The following is a 16,731-nucleotide window of genomic DNA, read 5'->3' as shown; positions in this document are numbered from 1 at the left end:
GGGGGGGAGGCAGTTCTCAGTCTAGTGGCTCCCCACCAACGAAAAACAAATAGCATACAACTAAGTCCTCCACCTTTTGAAAAGCAAAACTTACACGTCCAAGGAATACATTAGCAGCTGGGGAGCGTGCTCTTCAGGGCCAGTTCTAGAACGCATTTTTCCCAGGGACAACATACTTTGCTTCCATATTCCTTTCGTTGTTTGCACCTCTTTTCCCCCTGCCTTTCATCAAGAAGATGCCCTGGGCTGCCTTCTAGCTCCTATTAGATTAGAAGCTGGAAGTGGGAGGCCCGGGAAGCTGAGAACCATCATGGAAAACTCAAGCTGTTTGTTTTCTTGCTTAATCCGTCTGGTTATTTTAGCCCCGATGGCAGCTCCTTCAGAATGTGAGCCACTCATCGCCCTTCCAGTGAAGTCTTTTCAGATCAGAAAGGGAAGCCATCTGGATACGAAACCCTCCCTTGGAGGCCTTCCTCCCTTTTCTCCCGGCCCGCCCCCGCAGAGGGTCACGCCCCAATCCGTTTTAGTGACAAACGCCCACTGAAGATTCCACTTCGTAAAGAGAGAAAACCCAGGCGCCGAGAAGCTGCGCTGAGCGAGGTAGGTAGAAATCACTTCCCTGAACAAGGAAGGAAAAAAGAGGCTTTTCTGAGAGGTAAAAGATAGCTTGCCTGAGAGGGAGAAAACAGACAGCTGCCCTGAGTGAGGAACCAAGAAAGCGCTTTTCTGAGGTAGAAACAGCCTCCCGGAGGTCGAAATCTGAGGTGGAGGCAAAAGCGCAGGCAGCAAGAACACGGGTTCTAGAGTAAAGCTGAAGCCACGCCACAAAAAGGAAGTTAAAACAAAAGAACGGGCTCCGTTACCCCTGTCACTCGTACATAAAGGGGAGACCCTAGCAGGTGACACAGTTCGCGAACCAAGCTTACCCTAAACACCGGAAGCGAACTCTACTGAGACACACCGGTCGTGACGCTGCCTCTTATAGAGGAAGTGCCCTCCCACCCAAGTTTCCAATTGGTCCAGTTGTATGCAAATATGGTTTCAAAATTCGTCCAGTTCTGATTGGTGGGAATCATGCCATTCTGGTTGGTTGTTATGGAGTAGCTCTGATTGGTCGGTTTCTATGCAAATGAGGATCTAGCTGTGCAGTTCTGATTGGATGGGGGCAGGTCTCAGCCCATTGGTCAAAAGACAAAACCAGGGCTTCCCTGCAGTGGTTGATTTAGAGTAACATATTGGCACAGTGAGGGGCGGGTTTGGGGAGCTGAGCGGAGGAAGGAGGGGGCGAGGAAGACTTCAGTCTGAAATTCTTCCCTGTATGCAGAGTACAGGAGGAGTCCTTGTCAGCAAATGGGCCCTCGGTTGACCTTGAAGCGTTCATCTCAGCAGATAAGTTTCCACCTGGGGTGCACATCAAATGATTCTTTCTTCTCTGGATCCGTACTTTTCATACCAGGAGGCACTCAGGAAGACTCAGTGTCCAACCAAGAGCTGATTTCCAGCTGCCAGAGTCAAAAAGCGAAAGTCCTCTGTTGCTAGAGCACGACGTTGCTAGGGAACGAAGAACCCAGTGTTGCTTTGATGTGTGAAGTGATTTGTGTCAGGATGTCATTATCCCACATCGCTGTTATGTAAGAATGAAGTAAGTCATGTCATGATGTCATCATCCTACATCTGCTGTCATTGATAAGCAGTCAGCAGCCCATCTGTGGGTCCACTGGGGTCTTATCTATAATGAACACATGGAGAAGCAGCTATGACAAGGGGACATTAAGGCTATAAACACAGAGTTTGTGAGGGATATTTGAGACTTTCCGTTTGGGCCAGGTGACCCTTCCCTAACCTAAAAACTCCTCCAAATACCTTTGGGGCATTCTTTCGCGACTTGGCGAGACATTTCTTCTGGATGGTGGTGATATGCCTCATCTGAAACTGCTAGAAAGCCACCGGCCTGCCTACCAGCACTGGCGTCTCTGTTCCCTAGCAACGTGCTCTAGCAACAGAGTACTTTTACTTTTGCGCTGGCAGCTGGAAATCAGCTCTTGGTTGGACAGTGGCTCTGCTGAGTGCCTCCAAGTATATAAAGGCACACATCATATTAAATTTGGATTCTATTTATTCACCTCCCCTTGCCTTGAACTATAGTGTGATTAATCTGTCATTTGTGGGGAATATGTTATTTCTTTATTTTGCTTATTAAGAAATACTATCCTACATGCTAGTGGCTTGTGAAAGTCCTACAGCAAACCTGTGCTAGATGAATTACTGGCAAATACAAACTCAGTTACTGAGCATAACTTTTGCTGCCTCCCCCAAACAAAATAAAAACAAAACACCTGTCTTTGACCTCTGCTCCTGATGTCTATCCAACTTCTTGGAAGCGGGCTGTAGTGGGCTATATCATCTTCTGAAATTCGAAAGAAAAAGAAAAAAAGGCTTCCCACTGGGGCTTCCTCACTCACCAGCTCATGTAGTCAGCACGGAGGCTGGGTGAATGGAGACAATGTCTTGCTTGTTTGTTTTCCACAAGGAACACTGAGTACTGCACCACACCAGGCTGCTGCAGTCTCCAGCAGGGACACCAGTGGGCCCTGGGGTGATGCCTGCAGGCAGCTGGCACTCAGGGACCTCCTCCACAGACTGTGAACTAAAGGCTGCCCCCTCGCCAGTTAAAAGGAGGGCTAAAGAACTCTTCAGGTTGCATAGCCCATCACAGGAGACCAAGAACATATGAGTAGGTCATACAAATGAAATGGTCTCCCCGGTCTCCACTCTCCCCTCTATTTTTTCTTCTCTCCCTTCTCCTTCTCCTTCCTTGCTCTCTTTCCCATTCCCTCTCCATTTCTTTGATTGTTCTTCCCCTCCTACTCTGTTATGACCTCTAAGTTGGCTCAGCATCGCTATTCAAGATCTTAGTTATATAATGTGACTTATAAAAGCAAAATAACTCTGCTGCCTGCCATGCCAGGCTGGGCAAAACCAGAGTGAAAAGAAAACACCTGGTGCTTGGCACCTCTCGGCTTCTTGGACTCTTTGCAAGGCAGATCAGCAGGAGAGGGCTTACATGTTCCAAGTGCACCGAGTGTATCTAAGTCTCTCTTGAGACCAACTCAGTCCGGGGAGAAAAAAGAAAAACATGTCAGAGACAAGGGAAGGAGTGGGTGTTGGTAGAGAGACACTCAATGGTTACATAATGTGAGGACTAGAGCAAGAATCTTCCGTTCCTTCCACCCTCTGTCACTACCTCTGAAATTCTCAGTCAGCACTCTCCTAAAAACTTTGCGATATCCCCATTCATTTAGTAGCCCCTGGAAATGTTTATTAAGTTTTCAATAGTTGTGTAGACAAAAGGGCAGGGACATACAAATATTTTCATACTCCTAGAAGTGACTTACTTTAACATTGTCCCCAGGTGATGTCCCTGGGTCCAGATCCTGATTAAGGCAGAAATATGAATGTGGCCCCCTTGGGTTCCCTCCTGGGATTGCTGTGGCAAGAATATAGAAATCTTTGGGATGCTAATTGCCCATCAATCACACCTGGAAACAGGTAATTGGACAGATGGGCATGGCCACTGCAAGTGCTCAAAATCTAAATATGTAAACTCCCCAACAAAGGAAGCTCAGCCCTTCTTCTTTCTCTTGGCTCCAGGGTTCTGGGCCCTCTTGAGACTCCTGCTGCAGGGGGCAGTGCGCCTCTGTGCACACGTGGCACCCCACCATGTTGGATTTCACACGTGGATTAATGGACTTGAATCTGGCCTGAATGCTAAACCACACACCTGGCTGCAACATGGAACAGAAACTCTGGATGCTGGCCTAGTTGCTGACTCTATTGAACACCCAATGCCCCTCTTTAGGACTGGCTTAGGGGAAATGGGACATTGCAATCATGCCAATAAAATCTTCTGCTGCCTCTCATCCTCCCGTGGGGGGCTTCTGAAAAGGCTGATTTCAGCAGTGCCCCAAGAACCCCACAAACAATGGAGGATTCCCACGTGTGTACCCCTCCAGCAGCAATAGGAGGAGTAGAGACATGAAGAGGAAGAAAATAATTTCCATTCACTTGACCTCTTCATTCATAGGCTTGCACGAAAACACCAACAATAGCGCTTAGCTGGCCCCCATTTTATTTATTAAATTTGGAGTATCTTGAATGCCTATCCCATTTAATGTCTATAGAGAAATACAATGTGGTCACAAGGGAGCAGTTATTCTGAATTTTTACTGAAGTCAGTAGGTCTGGTCTGCTGACTAGGCCATGTGGTGGAGGAGCTGAGCAAGCTGAGGCGAGTTGCAATCTCAAGACAATGTGAATAAGTCCATCTGAGACCCATGAGAAAGAGGACAACTTGCCGAGGTCCCAGCCACTTATAAAAGCAATTAATCAAATGATAACAGGAAGTGCATGGACACTTCCTCTGTAACATGGGACTAGGACATCATCCACCCCCTTATATCAGAGGGGCCCTGAGAAATGAATTCTAGACAAATAGATAACAGTGCCCAAGAACCTTCTGTCTATAAAGCCCTGGAAAGGGCAGAATTAGAAAGGGTTGGCAGTAGAGCCATGCTTTAACAATTATCATAACTTCTATGCTCCGCCTCCTTGTTCCTAGTGACAGGCTCCCAACCCAATGAATTTGTTTTTGTGTATAGCTTCTGGAAGAGATATTCCTAAGTTCCTTTCTCCTTTATAAGATACTATAACCTTGGCAAAACATTCATGTAGGATACCTGTGTTATGTACCTATTGTGTGTGTGTGTGTGTGTGTGTATACACATACATATATATACCTAAATATAGTATGTTTATATTGTACATATGTATATGAGCATTTATCTGAATATTATAAAAATCAAACATGACTTAAAAATATATTGTTATTGATTTCAGAGAGGAAGGGAGAGATAGAAATGATGAGAGAGAATCATTGATCGGCTGCCTCCTGCACGCCCCACACTGGGGATTGGAGCCTGCAACCTGGACATGCGGCCTGACCTGGAATCGAACTGTGACCTGGTTCATAGGTTAATGCTCAACCACTGAACCATGCCGGCTGGGCTCAAATATGACATTTTAAAAAATGAGTGTCGGTGATTGAACTACAAGCTATAAAATGCCAGGACTCTGATCAGCCCCAACCATTTACAGTAGCGATGTACCTGAAGCCTCCGGAATTACATGACCAATTTACCACTTTATATTAGTTATAACTCATAAAGCAACACGAGGGTCCTGGCAGCACACTTTCAAGCAGAATTAACGAAGACGGCAGAGTCATTAAAAGCCCAGGGAAACAGAACTTTGCTTAGTGCCATGACTGGGTTGTTAAAACACAGCCAAAGCACTAAGACCTCTTGTTGGAGGGTTTGACACCCCCCGATAGAGTTAGTTGTAGGCATAGAGCTCACAAATCTGATACTGAACAGTAATTTACTAAGCAAGTACTGCCGGCAATGTGACAGGTCTGGGGATACAGTCCTGAGAAAGAAAAGGAGGATTCCTGCCTTCATGAAGTTGTCAGAAAATCCTATTGAGTGATGAGCTTTCTTTGGGACAGCAAGTCACTTGGCAGACTTTGCGCCTAATTGGTATAAGGGCCGAGCTTCTGTCATCCACTCCGTGTGCCATTCTACCTGGGAGCACCCAGCAGGGACCATCCAAGGAACTCCTAGGAATCTTCTCTTAGCTCCCTGTCATTCCTGTTAGCTCTTCTCCTATGACTGGCAGGATGAAATGAAGGGAACTTATGTTTAACACGGAGAGTTCCTTTTGTGCATGTTGGCCTCTGTCTCTTTAAGGCTGAAGGCTTGGCTGTCATTGTTTAATCTCACTGATAAAGTTATCATGTAACCCAGTGTCTGTTAAATGAGCTATAAAAAACACCTTTGAAATACAAGAGAAGTGCATTGTGACCTGCAGGTCACATCGAATTCTAGGCAGGAGGGTAGGGTAGAGAAGGAAATACCCTCGTTGCTTCCACCTAAATTCTGATCAAATTACTCTAGACTTCTTTGTCAAGTAATCTTCGTCAGGGAATTGGTTTCAATGAGCAAAAAAATCAAAGTGCTCAAGTCACTGCCTCAATCTAGGGCCCGCGCTGTGCAGAGTCAAGCACTGCAAGGCTGACCCAGCGAAGAGAAGCTGAGAAGACGAAGAGCTTCAGTTGAAATAAGAACCACCACGTAATTTATCAGTGAAACCAGGAAGACGCTGATAGGGGGGGCACTCTTAATAATCACGCTGAAACAGTAGGTGCAAACTGGGACTAGACCCAGCAAACTCATAGGTAAGATCATCCATCCTACTTTGAAAATCAAATTGTGCCTGGAGCCAACCATCCTCGAAAAATCTAAAAAAAAAAAAATACCAAAGACTGGAGCAAACTAGTCACCTGCCCCAAGAAAACTCATTTGTTCGCTGTAACAGGCCCCAGTTAACTCTGAACTGACTGAGGACATCACCTTTAAAAACAGAAATACGAAAAAAATGTGATTACTACTGGCCACAATACCCGACACCTTAGGTTCAAGTGTTGGATAAGTGGTTTTACTAGAAATGTGTACAACACGATGGAGCCGGAGGGAGCTCCTACCCAGCCTGAGGTAGAAATGAACGAAGGCAGGAATGAGCCAGGAGAAGGTGGAAGAACTTCCAGGTAAAGGGACCAAGAGCAAGGGCATGGAGGTGTAACATGAGCTTCTGGGGAATCATAGGTAGCTCGCTGGTCTAGTGCAGGGGTCGGCAAACTGCGGCCCCTTGGGTGTGGCTCTTCCACAAAATACCACGTGCGGGTGCGCACATACAGTGCGATTGAAACTTCGGGGCCACACTCAAGGAGCCAAAGAGCCGCATGTGGCTTGCAAGCCGCAGTTTGCCGACCACTGGTCTAGTGCAAGGGAAGGCCCAATCCAGGGCATATGTGGGCTGGCTGACCCTGAGCACACCCAGCCTCGGAAGGCTTTAACCAGGATAGCAACGCGGTCAATATTTGCCATTTAGATGAATCACTGGCAGCTGGGCAGAGGATGAAATCGAGACCAGTTAACAACACAAATACTTCAGGCTGCTATAAAATTATGGCAGAGGAGTGGTTCAATACAACGTGACAGTGTGGTAGGTCAGAGCCCAGCTCTGAGGCCAAGGGGTTGGGGTGGAGGGCTGTACCCTATTATGTCTCTAGGGCTGAGATATGTCTTCATCCAGAAATGCCAAATACCCAAAGTACAAGGAAGAGTTGTTCAGCAATATGACTCGATTTTTTAATTCCAAGAACAGGTAAACTTGAACTTATTTGGCCTCTTAAATACTCATGCCCCCCCCCCCCATGCCCCTTTTTGGTAGGAGAGGGCATGAAATGGCACACAGGGATTTAAAAGAAGCACGTCAGAAGATATAAATGTTAGCTTGATTTAGAGCTGCTCTGGGCAGTTAACAGTTTGTTTACAACGAGGAGTTATCTAACCCTGAACATACTGTACATGGTAATGAGACGTCGTCACGGCAAAAAAACCCACAGCCAGCTTGCTGCCCCAGCCAACACAAAAACTGCCAGGAACAGTAGGGATGAAGGTGGGGTTCGTTTGTTTTTTATTATAAAAGAAAAAAATAACTCCTCAGTATCTTAACGAAAAGGAATATTTCACACACAAAACAGTTACCAGGATACAAAATTACAAGTGTTTAACCCCAGTCTTGTCCCCCTCCCCTCTAGGAGCAGACAGGAAGGAGACAGTGGAAGCAAACAAGCAATTCTGTAAGAGACTTCAAATCCCTACAAGTATGATTAAAATCTAAACTGGTTTTGCTTTAAAAAAAAATTTTTTTTAATATATCAAAAGGCCTGCTTTAGTGACATGCTAGTCCCCCAGAAAATAACCCAATACCCCCCTTGTCAGTAACATACATGCTCAAGTTGACCAGCCAACTCATAATTCTAAACCCCTGTGCATACATGTGTCTTATCATCCAAAGCCAAGGGGCTCGGGTGACTGCTATTTGCTCCTGTTAGCCGACCCGAAATATAAAAATACTACTCTGATTTGTGTTATAAACGGAGGACCAAGCAACGAGAACTTTTTCTTCGAAGGTAGGGCTACCCATCCCATCCCTTTTTGCAAGCCAGGAAAGCAGGTCACTGTGAAGGGGTCACAGTTGGCAGGTAAGAGGGCTTCCTGCCTGCTGCCCCACCCGCCATCTTTCCTAATTCTCACTTTCATTAGAAAGCTGCTTATAACCTTTTATGGGACTTCCCAACCAAAGGGAGTTTCTAACCTAGTCACAGAACAAGCCCAGCACTCCTACCCCCTTCAGCTACCTCAAAGAAGAAAAAGGCCCTTCCCCTCCCTTCACAAATACTATGCTCACTGTCCAGAGAGCTACGCCTGTTGGACAAACACCTGATTAAGTGAAGCAGTGGTTATGTTTCCCCGCCCCCGCCCCACTAACACACTAGAAAGCTTGTGATAGGGGAAAAAAAGGGGGTGTGTGTGTGTGAAGAGACTAAGAACTTGACCCCGCTAACCTGGCCAAAGAAAGCAAGAGATATTAACTGGGCAGGAGGAATAAAAAAAGACCTTGATATTCTGCCCTTCTGAGTTACATTTGTTATGACAATTGAGGGGCGAGAGTGGGAGCGGGATGAAGAAGTGATTAGAAGGAGCTGGATGGCTGCAAGTCTAGTCCATTTAGTTTTTGTACTGGAAGGGCTCATCGCCAGTTTCGTTGAGAAGACACGTGCGGATGAGGGCTTCTGTCACTGCAAAAGGGTCGCAGTTGGCAGAGGGGCGCCGGTCTTCAAAGTACCCCTTCTTCTCCTGGCCCACAGACCGGGGAATGCGGATGCTGGCGCTACGGTTGGCCACGCCGGCGGAGAAGTCGTTGATGTTGGAGGTTTCGTTGAATCCGGTGAGGCGCCGGGCATTGTCCCGGCCCCCCTTGGGGTCGTAGGCTCGGATGTGGTACTGATGCCGCTTGCTCAGCCTCTCGATGGACTCCTCGATGTACCTAGAGGAAACAGAGAAGATGACGGTCCGTCCACGGGTCCCCAGGAAACCTGTCCTTCAGGGGCAGGAGCAGGTGCGGATTCAAGAATGAATCCATACTTATCTATCAAAGACTTTTCCCAGTTTCCAATTCACCTCCACATCACTCCAGCAGAACAAATGTCCCCCTTGTTCCTGGCCTGTCCCAGTGCTCAGAAATAATGCCAGACACCCAGTACCTGACATTTGTTGAATGAAAAGATCCCAGCCTTTCTCTCACCCATAAGCATGAAGTTCCTTCACATGCTTGTACTGTTACTAATTTAGTTCTTATTAAAGATTTTCTCATGCCATGAAGCTATGTCAACTTTCCCTATTGCCACCCTTGAGTTCTATTCCTGGAGTCATTTTGACACTTTTCAAATAGGAACAGGACCACAGGGTTAGAAGACAGTTTTTGAAGCCAAGTGGCAAAAGCGAAGGTCCGGACTAAGAAGTCTGGCTTACTCCTCCCCAATACATCACGTCCCTGGCAAGTCTTCTCGCACAGAAATAAGATGGCCCCAGCAGGAGAAGGCACTCACTTCAGACCGTTCTCCTCTCGCATGGCCTTGGTGCTGAAGTTGGTGTGGCAGCCTGCACCATTCCAGTTGCCAGGGATGGGCTTGGGATCAAAGGTAGCGATCACTCCGAAGTCTTCACACACTCGGTGCAAGATGAAACGGGCCACCCAGAGATGATCTCCCATGTCGATGCCTTCACAGGGTCCTATTTGGAATTCCCACTAGAGAACAAGAAGGTCGGCCCTGAATATAAAGCCAGCTGCTCACCCCACTCAGAGGCTCTGAAACCCGCTCCCTTCTCACCTCTAGTCCATCCAACCTTTTAGGTTTGGGGTTAAGGAGGGGAGCATCAGCCGCCCTTGCTACCAAAAAGCCTCTACTTGCCTAGTGATGGGGAAAGCGGCGGATGAGAGCCGTTTACCTGGGCGGGCATGACCTCGGCATTTGTCCCTGCGATCTTGATGCCAGCGTACAAGCAGGCCCGGTAGTGAGCCTCCACAATATCCCTGCCGTAGGCTCTGTCTGCTCCCACGCCGCAGTAGTATGGACCTATAGAGGCATCAAGACGAAACGTCGAGAGAGGAAATCCAGAACACCCTCCCTTTCCACCTAAGATGCACAGCCCAAGGTCAGCAATCAGAAAGCTCTAACACTGGCTCTCCGGAATCACCGTCCCCACCTTCACCTGGCAGTGGGGCAGTGGGGCAGTGGGCTCCTCAGTGGAGCCAAAGGTTTCCCCCCAGTATCAATGGCTAAACATCTATGTTTGCGTCTGGGTAACGTGAGGGCACAGTATCATTCCAGCCAGTCCCAGGGACACTCCCATAGCTTTTTGATCCATAAGGAGTCACTGCCATCTCTGGGGAAAGAAACTTTCCTCACCAATTAAGCAGCCGGGGAGGAACCAAGTTCACCTCTCACCCAGGAGACTTACCTTGGGGTCCAGGGAAGCCATTGGAAGGCCAGCCAAAAGGGTGCCCATCTGTGCCCATGAGAGTATATTCCTGCTCCATTCCAAACCAGGGATGCTGATTGCTCACCATGTCCATTATCCGTTTGCAGGTATATCTTAAATTGGTCTCTAGAGAAAAAAAAAAGAACAACAATCCTTGCAGCAATTCTCAACCTGTGGGTCGCGACCCCTGAAAATACATCCTGCGTATCAGATATTTACATTACGATTCATAACAGTAGCAAAATTACAGTTATGAAGTAGCAACAAAAATAATTTTATGGTTGGGGGTCACCACAACATGAGGAACTGTATTTAAAGGGCCAGAAGGTTGAGAACCACTGCTTTAGAGCCATCTGGGCAAATATACTGAATCTCGGTGCTGATGGGAAAGAAGTTCTTGCAAATCCACACAGCCAAAGTGTTGAGAAAAAGCTAAACTGGCCCTGTTTACCTTGCTGGGTCCCATTGGTGTAAAAGAGGAAAATGGGAGATGCTCTAATTAAACACTTGTAGGGAGGTTCCCCCAAAATTTGTTATAATCAAGTCACATGACAGTGGCTCCAGGAAAGTGCAAGTGTTCACCTTATCAGCATGCTGGCCACCTCGTAAGTACCCAATGCCAAGCACTTACACTGTCTATTCACAAGACAGCCGCTTGTACAGCCAGACCTATTTCTAGTTTCTTGGGCATTTAGAACCAAACCTACAATTTGTATTGCATCACTTGTGTATTGGGAGCCTTGAATTCATTTCAGATGAGAAGATTTAGTGCCGAGTTATAAAGAATTGGATAGTGCAAAAGAGAAACATTACAATGAGATGAGCTCAACTGGAAACAATTTCTAAGCAAGAAGGGAACTTTAAAATAAGTAAATACAGACGTACTGACTGCCTAACTATGCCCCAGGACCCATTTAAAGAGGTCTACATTAAGAAAAATCCACAACCAAGTCTTCCTAACAACCCTGAGAAGGGTATTAGACATCTCCACCTTTACAAGTGAGAAAACGAGGCTCAGAGATGTTAGGTGACCTGCCCAGGTTAGAAGGCAGGCAGCAGAGCCAGGAAACCCATGACTGTCTTGGCCATCAGAGCTCACGCCCTTTACCACAATGATATGGGCTCTCAAAACAAAGGCATTACAAAACTAAGTGACTTGCCAAAAAGTCTCAATGCCAATGTGTAGCAAGAGACTACACAGAAGTGAGATTTCAGCTGAGTTTAAAAAGATGAATGACGACGAGAACTGGGAACGACAGGCATGCCTGACGAAACCCAAAGGTGCAGTTACAGCACACCTCGAGGTAAACGGCTGTTATCAATGAACCAAGAGGCTCATACTTCAGTCAGTGGACAGACAAGGAAGAAAAGAAGATGTCTGGAATGAAGCAACCGATAGTTGATGTCAAACTGCTCTCAATTATTTGCACATATTAACTCATTTAATCCTTCAAACGACTTTTAGGAGATGGATTTTATTACTCATTTTAAAATCAGGATAGGGGAATGAAGGAGAGGGGATAAGTAACTTGCCCAAGTTCATAGCTAAGAAGTGGCAGATCCCAAATTCAGACCCAACATTCTAACTTCAGAACCATGTTCTTAAAATCTACAGGCATGCAGGCCGGCCTGTGTCACAGGGGACTCCACCAGCAAACAGACTTAGAAGAATTCAGTTTTATGCAACCAACAGGAGACCACGGGAGGATGGCCCACTTTACCACTTGGAATGAGGAAGTTCAAGATGGAGAGATGCACATTCAACCCCCAACTCTTCCCCCTCCCCCCGACTCCTGAAACATTGAGACAATCCATTACTAATGTGGCAATAGCCTCTCCCTCCCCTTTCTTCCATTCATGAATTGGGGTGGGGGTATCCATATCTATCCGATACACACCTGCAGGTTTGCGGTTGTATTTTAAGACTTCACAGAACACCAGCTTGTTGGGGTCCTTGCGGAAAGGGTCCCGAAACATGGTAGCAGGAACAAGATACATGTCACTGTTGGAGCCTTCAGACTGCATAGTACTAGAGCCATCAAAATTCCACTCGGGCAACTCTGGGGTAAAAAGAGAGGGAAATCAAGTTAAAAACGCACAGCTTTCCAGGCAGCACACAGCCCTTCACTCACCCGTCTACACTCTCATTCCAGAAATCCAGTGATGCATGTCTCCCACTATTAATACGCGCTGTGATGTGTGCACGTAGCCCTACAGTTCTGAGTTCTAGTAAGACCCTTATATCACTTCCATAACGAAATAATAGTCACAAGGACAACCTAAGAATGATGGTTCTTCCCTTAATAAGACCACTGGACACCAAGGAGACAAATGGAAATATTCTGACATCAGCAGTCAGTCATCATTTTAAATATTGAAATAGGAGAAACAATGATTCTCAATTCCCCCACTAGACCATCTGTGTTTCTTCTTTCTCTGATTCATCACCCACTCCCTGACTGGGTCTATGGTCTGTCCTTATTTTATAGATGAGGAAACAAGACGACCAGCAGGATGCCTTGTTCAAGGATGCTCCCACATGACTTATCCACTTCTCCCACTATGCTTAAAGGCCGGTTTCTTCCTCTCTCCAGCTGACTGAGTTCTCCGAAGGCACAAACCAAACCCTTACCTGTATCCCCAATGTCTTTCTAATACCTGCCACATAGCAGACACACAAGGTATGTCTTATATTATGGTCATTCATTCACTCAAATGTCAAGTTCTCAGTAGAGGCAGCTATCCTAAAAGTAGGTAAGAGGTGACAGTTGTTCTCTGATCCCTTTTCCTAGAAGGAAGAGGGCGATGGCTTCCCTAGTCTAGACCAAAAAAATAAAGGCTACAACTCATATAATGACTGTTAGTGGAACAAATAATCAGATTATTTAAAAATTTCCAAAAGTGGCTCAGCTGGTGTGGCTCAGTGGTTGAGTGTTGGCCTATGAACCAGGAGGTCATGGTTTGATTCCCAGGTGGGACACATGCCTGGGTTGCAGGCTTGTGTCCCCAGTGTGGGATGAGCAGGAGGCAGCCAATCAATGATTCTCTCTCATCGTTGATGTTTCTCTCTCTACCTCTCCCTTTCTCTCTGAAATCAATAAAAATATATATATATATTTAAAAAAATCCCAAAGTGTCATCCGTTAAAAACACATGAATGGCTGGTCCTTTTAAGAAAGCACTTTAGGGTGTTGACTTTGCATCTAGAACCCCAATGATATGAGTTCAAAACAGTATTCAAAGAGTTTGTAAAGTAGATATCTCAGTCAGATTAGAGCAATGGTTAACAAACTGGGTTCCTGGGGGGCCTTAAGCCAACTAAAGGCCACCCAAGTCCACAAAGTATCCAGCCCCTTTTTACCCCCCAACCAGACTTTATTTTTTGTCTTATATATACTGACTTACACACAAGATTTCATTGAAATAAAGGAGTCCATTGTGGCCATGCTCGGAGGCAGTGTAAGAGCTTAATGTTGAAGTGACTGAAGTCTGAAAAGCCCTGACTTAGAAAAGCTTTCCAAACAGAATAAAGAGGCCCAACCTAGTGGCTTGGTCTCAGGCTGCCCACCCAGCACAGACTCCCCACTCTGCTCACCTTCTATACTCTTGGGCTCACTGTCCAGGGTCCGGGTCTTGCATCGCAGTCCTTCTCCAGTACCGTCAATCCAGATGTACATAGCTTGGACTTTATCACCCTGAGGCAGGGACATGTACATCTGCTTGATGCCTTTGTTCAAGTGGGAACTCGCTGAGGTGGACATGGTGGAAGTTGCTCTGGTGAGAAAAAGAAAATAAATAAATGAAGAACACCAATTCCAAAAGGATCCTCTACAGGAATCACTCTATAAGGACAATGAAATCAAGAAGTTACAGAGGGAGTGGTGACCCCCTCCCTTCGGAAGTTACACACTTCAAGGGTCTATTTATTACTCTGCTTTCCGGGGGATTAAAGATTTATGTGAGACAAAAACCTCCTGATAAGCTTCCTCAAGCTAGAATCTTGAGGGCTAAGCTTTATTTTCTCAGTGTGGCGATGGCAGGGAAATGGTTTTATGTATGTATGTATTTATTTATTTTTATACTAAGACACTGGGGAGGAGGGGAGGGAACCCAAAACAAAAGACACAGAAGTTCAGAGACACAAATTTACAGAACAGACGTGGTCTTCTAATACAAACAAAATCCAACCACAGAAAGGCTTGTCTGCCATGGTCTCTGGGTGAGTCTTCCCTTTGCCTGGCATCCTTAGCGGGCATGTCAATAAAAAACCCGTCAATAAAAAACCCGTTTTGAAGATTCCTCCAAACCCTGGAGGGCGGAGGAGGGGGAACCTCACATTCAGATAGTACGTAGGATAAAACAAGGGGGTTAGCCAGGCTTAAAAGACTGGTGGCTTCCTAAAAGAGCTACAGTCCTTATAGTCACCAAGATTAAAAAACAGCTGATCCAAGTTGGATCCTAAGATGCACGCAGCCATCATTTCCATCAAAGCCAAAATTCTCACTTCAAGAAGGTAAGTTTGAGAATGACATGCTGAGATTTCCACTAGAGAGCTTTTCAAGGAATGAGGGGATTCCCACTAATAAATGAAAAAGATGTGCCGTTTCAAAAGCTGACGCCTGCTAGAAACTGCAAGCCAACACCACAAAACCTCGGAAAAGGAGACACTCTGCAGCCACAAAACCTAAGAGGAATCGGTTCTACTGCTCCCTCCCCACCACCGGCCTCGGTGGCCAGGGGTGGCTCAAAAGGGAACATATTGTTCTCCTCCTATGACTTGGGCAACTCTGAAGTACAATGACAAAGTTTCTATGGGCAACCGTCCATGTTTACCCAGCTGAAAACATCAGCTTCTTCCAATATCTTCGCCCTTCCCCTGGGGAAGAGGAACTCGCCTCTCAAGTCGCCCTTTGCCTACCCTCTTAGAAGACTCGGTGGGAGCGTCAAGTCCCACCCTCACCCCCACACCCGCTTCTTAAGCCCAAAAGGAACAAATCCCCCCCCCCCCCATCCCTTCACAGCTCCCAATAAAAGCTACACAACCCAGTCTCCGGCTTTCCTCCCAGACACCAAGCCCACTTCCTCCCATCAGCCTGGGTGGGGGGATGATCTTGGATCTTCTGCTCTTTTCCGCGACACACGTTGGTCGCCAACAGCCTAGTTGTTGACTGTATCACCTGGTGCCACCGCGTGCCTGGTTGACCCGGTGAGGAGGAACACAGGGTCCTGCTGTTTCTGCAGCTGCCGCTGGCTGGAGAGCCTCCTCCCGGTCTCCTCACTCACCCCAGCCACAGAAGGTCAAGCGGGTCGGTGAAGTTGCACTCTTTGGCCCTTCTCTTTTTGGAGTGGCGTTCGTGCCTGTCCTCCTTGTCCCGCTCTGGCTGGAACATGCTCCGGGGCGAGGGAGTCGAATGTGGCGAGGGAATGGAGCCCGGAGAGGCAGCGGGAGAGAGCGAGGGAGTCAGAGAGCGATCGGACCAGGACGCGCCGGAATACGCATGCTGGTGGCTCGTGGTCTTCATCGTAACTCGCGATTTCTCTCCTGGGTTGTTCATGGAGTAGGCGACAAAGCCGAAGCAGCTGGGGGGCTGCTCGGAGGAAATGGACTCCTGGTCATCTTCATCTAGCTTCGCTGTCTTCACCGAGGATCTGCGGCTCGGGGAGAATACCCCTGGGCCACCCCCGGGGTAGTTGGAATAATCCACTTTGAGAGCAGCCCTTTCCTACTGAAATGTCCCGCCGCCCCTCGGGCCCGCGGCCCGATCTCAGGGCCTGGCCATGGGGGCCATACCCCTATGAGGCCCAAGGCTGGGGGACAGCGCGCCGAGGTAAAGGTAGCATCCCACCAGTTAGTCACCTGGTTAGAGCAGGAGGTTGATGAGGCCAGAGTTCTAGGAAAATCTCCCAAGGATGTTTTCTTAAAAGCAGTTTTACCAACTGTATCCCAACCATTAATTCGACCTAGAAAATGTTCCCTGAGCCTCAAACTTTTCATTGTGCCTTGGATCAAATTTTCTACTCTGTTAATTTACCCCCCTGCCCTGCTGCCCAGCCTGGGCCCCTAATAACAGATTGTATGGACATCATTAAACTTTGAAGAGATCTCCTATAAGTCCCTAGCCACTAGACATACAAAAGACTAATCATACAAAAGAGGGAATGAGAGGGAAAGGTCAGGACATCATATAAAATTGGAAACTAGTATTTTATTAAGTTTGCATTGGCT

General features: G+C 47.0%; 1 protein-coding gene across 2 annotated transcripts; it reads right to left on the bottom strand.

Moving 5' to 3' along the window:
• Positions 1-8,022: 8,022 nt before the first annotated feature.
• On the bottom strand, positions 8,023-16,218 carry GLUL (glutamate-ammonia ligase). Of its 2 annotated transcripts, none has more exons than XM_015570015.1 (7): positions 15,984-16,218; positions 14,101-14,279; positions 12,404-12,565; positions 10,485-10,631; positions 9,972-10,099; positions 9,572-9,771; positions 8,023-9,009 (listed from the first exon to the last, which is right to left on the bottom strand). In XM_015570015.1, the coding sequence occupies exons 2-7, from the start codon at positions 14,264-14,266 to the stop codon at positions 8,691-8,693; spliced, it is 1,122 nt and encodes a 373-aa protein (XP_015425501.1). In that variant the 5' UTR covers positions 14,267-14,279; positions 15,984-16,218; the 3' UTR covers positions 8,023-8,690. The 2 variants fall into 2 exon arrangements, with proteins under 2 accessions (XP_015425501.1, XP_006754546.1); XM_006754483.2 differs by lacking the exon at positions 15,984-16,218 and adding an exon at positions 15,789-15,961.
• Between the last annotated feature and the right edge of the window lie 513 nt (positions 16,219-16,731).

Source organism: Myotis davidii, unplaced genomic scaffold (genome assembly GCF_000327345.1).
Source record: "Myotis davidii unplaced genomic scaffold, ASM32734v1 scaffold591, whole genome shotgun sequence".
Taxonomy (NCBI): Eukaryota; Metazoa; Chordata; class Mammalia; order Chiroptera; family Vespertilionidae; genus Myotis; species Myotis davidii.
This window is presented reverse-complemented; position numbering and strand designations above follow the sequence as displayed.

Excerpts from the sequence above, each read along its gene's own strand:
- GLUL (XM_006754483.2), bottom strand. The coding sequence starts at position 15,895 with ATGTTCCAGCCAGAGCGGGACAAGGAGGACAGGCACGAACGCCACTCC. Across the intron at positions 14,280-15,788 it reads CTTGACCTTCTGTGGCTGGG|AGCAACTTCCACCATGTCCA; the intron begins GTGAGTGAGGAG and ends TTTTCTCACCAG. Across the intron at positions 12,566-14,100 it reads TGAGCCCAAGAGTATAGAAG|AGTTGCCCGAGTGGAATTTT; the intron begins GTGAGCAGAGTG and ends TTTTTACCCCAG.